The 4746-nt window shown below is 39.5% G+C and overlaps 1 protein-coding gene across 3 annotated transcripts in view; it reads left to right on the top strand.

Annotated features, from left to right (window-relative positions):
• Positions 1-2836: 2836 nt before the first annotated feature.
• The window catches only part of LOC117941790 (tumor necrosis factor receptor superfamily member 19-like), a 26453-nt gene continuing 24543 nt past the window's right edge, over positions 2837-4746 (top strand). Inside the window, exons 1-2 of one of the 3 annotated variants that reach the window (XM_034866910.1) lie at positions 2837-3191; positions 3825-3916. In XM_034866910.1, coding sequence (XP_034722801.1) covers positions 3851-3916 — 66 coding nt within the window. In that variant the 5' untranslated portion in view covers positions 2837-3191; positions 3825-3850. The remainder of the gene's footprint in view (positions 3192-3824; positions 3917-4746) is intronic. The other 2 variants (XM_034866911.1, XM_034866909.1) reach the window with 2 other exon arrangements.

Here is a 4746-nt window from a genome sequence, read left to right as displayed (position 1 = left end):
TTACATTCTAATGCCGCATTGGAGAGAGAGAGAGAGAGAGAGAGAGAGAGAGAGAGAGAGAGAGAGAGACTTTCATTAGGACAGCAGCAGGCTGGCAGCAGCTTCAGTGCAGCATCTCTGCTCTGTCCTGTCCTCAGCATCGCAGCGGAATTCCTTAAATGACCTCATAATAGTACGGTACCCGAAAACACGGAAGACTTAATTGACTCAAACCAACATCTCGGTTTAACTACGTTTTAAGATTGAACATCTATTACTCATAAACACCTCTGGACAGTTTCATACGGCAGATTTTAACCATAACGCACAGGTTTCTTAAAGCGACAGCTGCTATGTACAGCTTCGATGGGACACACCACACCAGCAAATGTGGGACGGCTCACGGTTGAATAGAAAAGAATAGAATAGAATAGAACAGAAAAGTCTAGTTGCAACGTGACATTATTTATAGTTGTAGAGTGTGCACGCATGTATATGATTTTAATAGCCTACTTAAAAATAGTGTAGAATCATAGACTATTCAGACCCTACATAGCTAGAATAGAATATAATCATACAGTCCATGAGTAGAATACAATAAAATAGATCAGACTATGCACTCTATGGCTCTGTCCGAAATTATTTACTTATTCCCTACCAGGCACTATATGGCAGATTAATTGACACACTCAGAATTCGATATAGGGAGGGTTTTCAGCCTTAGAACAGAATAGAGGCATAAACTGTTCAGTCTATGAATTGAAGTAGAATAGAATAGAATAGGAGTCTATTTGCCATGGGCCGTTATATATGGGGTGTGCAAAAATATGACAATGCTTTAGAATGGAATAGAATTTCACAGTAAAATTAAGTGTAAAGTCTATGAATACAAGTGAGCCATACATAGACAGTTGAAGAATAAAACTCAACTTGTTACAGAGCATAACCAAGTGTGCAATACTAAAGAATAGAATAGAGCAAGTGGTAGAACATGATATCCATAAATGTAAATGTGCTGTATTTATATAGCGCTTTTCCAGTCTTAACAACTGCTCAAAGTGCTTTTACATCTACAGGAGACATTCAGCATTCACACACATTCATACACTGTGGCCGGGGCTGCCGTACAAGGTTCCAGCTGCTCATCAGATAAACACTCACACACATTCACACTCCGATGCGCAGCACCGGGGGCAACTCGGGGTTCAGTGTCTTGCCAAAGGACACTTCGACAATGACTGCAGCGGCGGGGATCAAACCACCAACCTTCCAATTGGCAGGCAACCGCTCTACCACTGAGCCACAGCCGCCCCCACATACATTTCTCAATTAAAAAACTGCTTAATAGAATTCTTTAGAGCAGACTGCATTAAACACACTCAAACTTTCAGGACTAATAAACCATGACACCAAGGTCCCAGCAGATGGAGTCAACAGCAAAGCTTTAATCTCCTGCTGTAGGGAAAGCTTTGAGTCCAGTACAATGCTCTCACAGCTATGTCACGTGCAGATCAGATTTAGCCTCAAAACAGTGGAAATTACTATATACAGTATAAACATTAACAGGAGAAATTACAATAGTTGTATTGTGACTGCTACGTTAGAAAACTATTGTTCTATGATTTCATAAAAAATAAGCTAAAAAAAACCTTTATGACAGACTTATAACTCAGACTTATGAAGTAATAATAATCCATTTCTTTTAATACGCATGAAGCATTTGGAATATTAATATTCCACAATAGGCAAGAAAGTAACATCTAATTACATTTTCAAAGTAGACACTGATTTCCTGGAATTGATATACAACATGCCCAGACATGTACAGTAATTGGCCACTTTTGCTGCAGTGCTGAACTTTTGTCCTCTGTGTCTTTGCCTTGGTGCAGACACAGACCAGTGTGTGCACACATTTTTGCCAAAGGGGATATGATCATGTACATTTTGTGTCAACATGGCCTCTATCATATCAGTTGAAGCTGCAACTCATGTTTCCATAATCTTCGCAAATTTGTATCTTCACAAAAGTTGTATCAATATATGTTTTAGGAGAACAAGGCCAATGTTTATAAAAAGACTAGGTAGGTCAGTATGACATAAAACTATAAGAGTGGCATTTTCTCATGCATTTTAATTAAAAGACTTTGACCATGACAAATTGTCAAAACGTTCTTAAACGTATTATTTTACTAAGTGGGATTCAATTAGCTTCTAATGCTGTGTTTTGTTAAATTAAAAATCTTTTTGAGGTGAAGTGTTCCAAAATGGGAAAGAAGTCCCAATGATTTGTATGCAAGTACTATATACGTATCTATTTTACAGTGTGCCCCCACCATGCAGGTAAAATCAGTAACTTGACATTGAACCCTGCTCTTCCTCAACAGGTCAACAAGTCAGTTGGGTTCAGCCAATCCTGGAGCAGCACACGGACGTCATGAAAACTGCAGCTCATAGAGATGAAAGCTTATCAAATAATTGCTTACATCCAATAACATCCATATAGACAGGCATATTAGACTACAAACCAGAAGTATTTCATGAGGAGTCACGTTTAAAAGAAGTTTGCATCTCCACATACTTTAGAACAGTTGGTGTGTAGCCTATAGCCATTGGGTTCATGTTCAGTCCCTTAAGGTAAATAGGGAATTAAACTTGTAAATGGGACCTGGCAGGGACACTGTGAAAGGACCGTTAGAGGTCCCCCACTGTTAGTGAGCCACATGGCTGGTGATCAAAATTCAGAAGACTGACTACCACGAAACAGCCACCACCACACACACAGGGGAGGGAGAGAGAGAGTAAAGTCTTCGTCTTCTGATTAGAAATTTGTTAACCCAACCTATTTCATCGTCTTCTCGTCGTCTCTCGACTCCCAGCTGAAAGGAAAAGCTGGTATTGATCACATTTTGCTTTACCCGAGCTTAGTCTGGCTGCATGTTTGGCGTCTGTGGGACCGGCTCTTTGATGTAGGCAGGCTGATCACAGATCAGATACACGCGCTTCAATCCAAGCCACCCCCATCTCCCCGCCTTTGATCTGAGCGCCGTAGTCCTCGAGCTGCTGCTGCTGCTTCTCTGTGTTGTGTTGGGTTGAAGCAGCAGCGCTGACATGGTGAGCGGACCGGTGCGGGAAACACACCACCACACCTCTCACCGGTCTGCTTTCATCTTTTAACAACCAATACTTTGATCAACAGGCTCATTTTTTAGCAGGTAAGAAGAGCTTTTGATTAGCTTTTGAAAAATTCACGCTAAACGCCTTTGGTTAAATTCAGAATACAAGGCACATACCTCTAGTCTTTAAATGTATATTACAAGTACGATGAGCTATCATTATAGCCACACTGTTAGAGAAACTGTCGATAATGACGCTTTAAAAACGTGTGTCGGTGAACACTCGCTTTACACGCATGGATATTTGAATGATTTTTAGTTAGGGATGTAGGGTAGCATACTTGGTAACGATAGTATGGGGTTTTGAGACTTTTTGACATCTTATGCATCCTATGTACAAAGTATTCCTCTTGTAAAGCTATGGAAGCTGTCTGGGTGCTTACTGAGTCGCTCTGCTGATGGGACTTTAATTAAACAGTATCAATTAACTGCTACAGTTTGCACGTGCGTGTTGTTAATTTTTAACTAGTGTTTCACAACCTATACCTGCTTTACTGTAGAAACGTGTTTTAAATGTGTTTAAACGAACCCGAATTTGCCTGTATAATCATAACATTATTTTATTTACTGTACCTCAGCAATTTTGACCGAATCAAATACATTTTTCTTACAGAGAAGAGACTTGATAAACATAAAGTATCTAAATCTTTTATTGTTGTGTCCGTTTTTCAGCTGCAAGCAACCAGTGGCTCATCAAAATGGTCTGCTGGATCCTTCAACACACCTTCTCACTTCTAACTGTGCATGTCATATATTCAACCCTGGTAAGCATTTCATCAAATATTGTATTTTAAACTCGTGAGCAAGATAATTTAGTGTTTTTGATTTGCTCACCTAGCCTATAATTACCCAAAATCTATTATTATAGTGTGTATAGTTTATTGATAAAGTCTTATATAAAAGGAAAGATTCAATGCACATACAGTTTTACATTACCCGCTCCATTTAATTGAATCCATATTCTACTCTGTTTTGATTGCCAGAGTTCATCTTGACTGATAAAAATCTGAACTCAATGTCAACATAGTAGAATTTTCAAGAAAGGTTTCTCAATGAAAACTAAGTAAACCGTAACGTCTGTGGAAAACCTCTCAAAAAGAGAGCTACATAGGCTACAAACTCTAAATCTGGGCACAAATCAACTTGAACTGCACTGCATGCCAGTGTTAAACAGGCCACTGCTCACACTGTGGATCTGCAATGTTCTTGCTGGTAACATTTTGACAATGCTGAGTATTCTTTTACCTTTGTCCACTGCACTGTCCTAATTGCATTTTATATCTACGTTCTAGTCTCTGGTTTTGACGATCCCTGTATTGTTGCTTGTGACTTAGGCCCTGTTTACACGTACATGGTTATTTTGACATGCAGAGACTTTTCCTTTGTTTACACCCAAACAGAGAATTCCCCTCTGAAAACGAGTCTTTCTAAAAACTCCAGCCAGAGTGGAGATTTTTGAAATCTTTGTTTGCACGTTTGCATGTAAAATGAAACAAACAGAGGTTTAGGCAGCCGAGGTAGTGATGAAGAGAAGAGAGAGGAAGTGCTTTGTTGCTGTTGTTGCTATTTTCGGGATTGTGATTGGCTAACATGG

This window comes from Etheostoma cragini, chromosome 3 (genome assembly GCF_013103735.1).
Source record: "Etheostoma cragini isolate CJK2018 chromosome 3, CSU_Ecrag_1.0, whole genome shotgun sequence".
Lineage (NCBI taxonomy): Eukaryota > Metazoa > Chordata > Actinopteri > Perciformes > Percidae > Etheostoma > Etheostoma cragini.
Note: the sequence above shows the minus strand (reverse complement) of the source record. Positions and strands in the feature narration are given on the sequence as shown.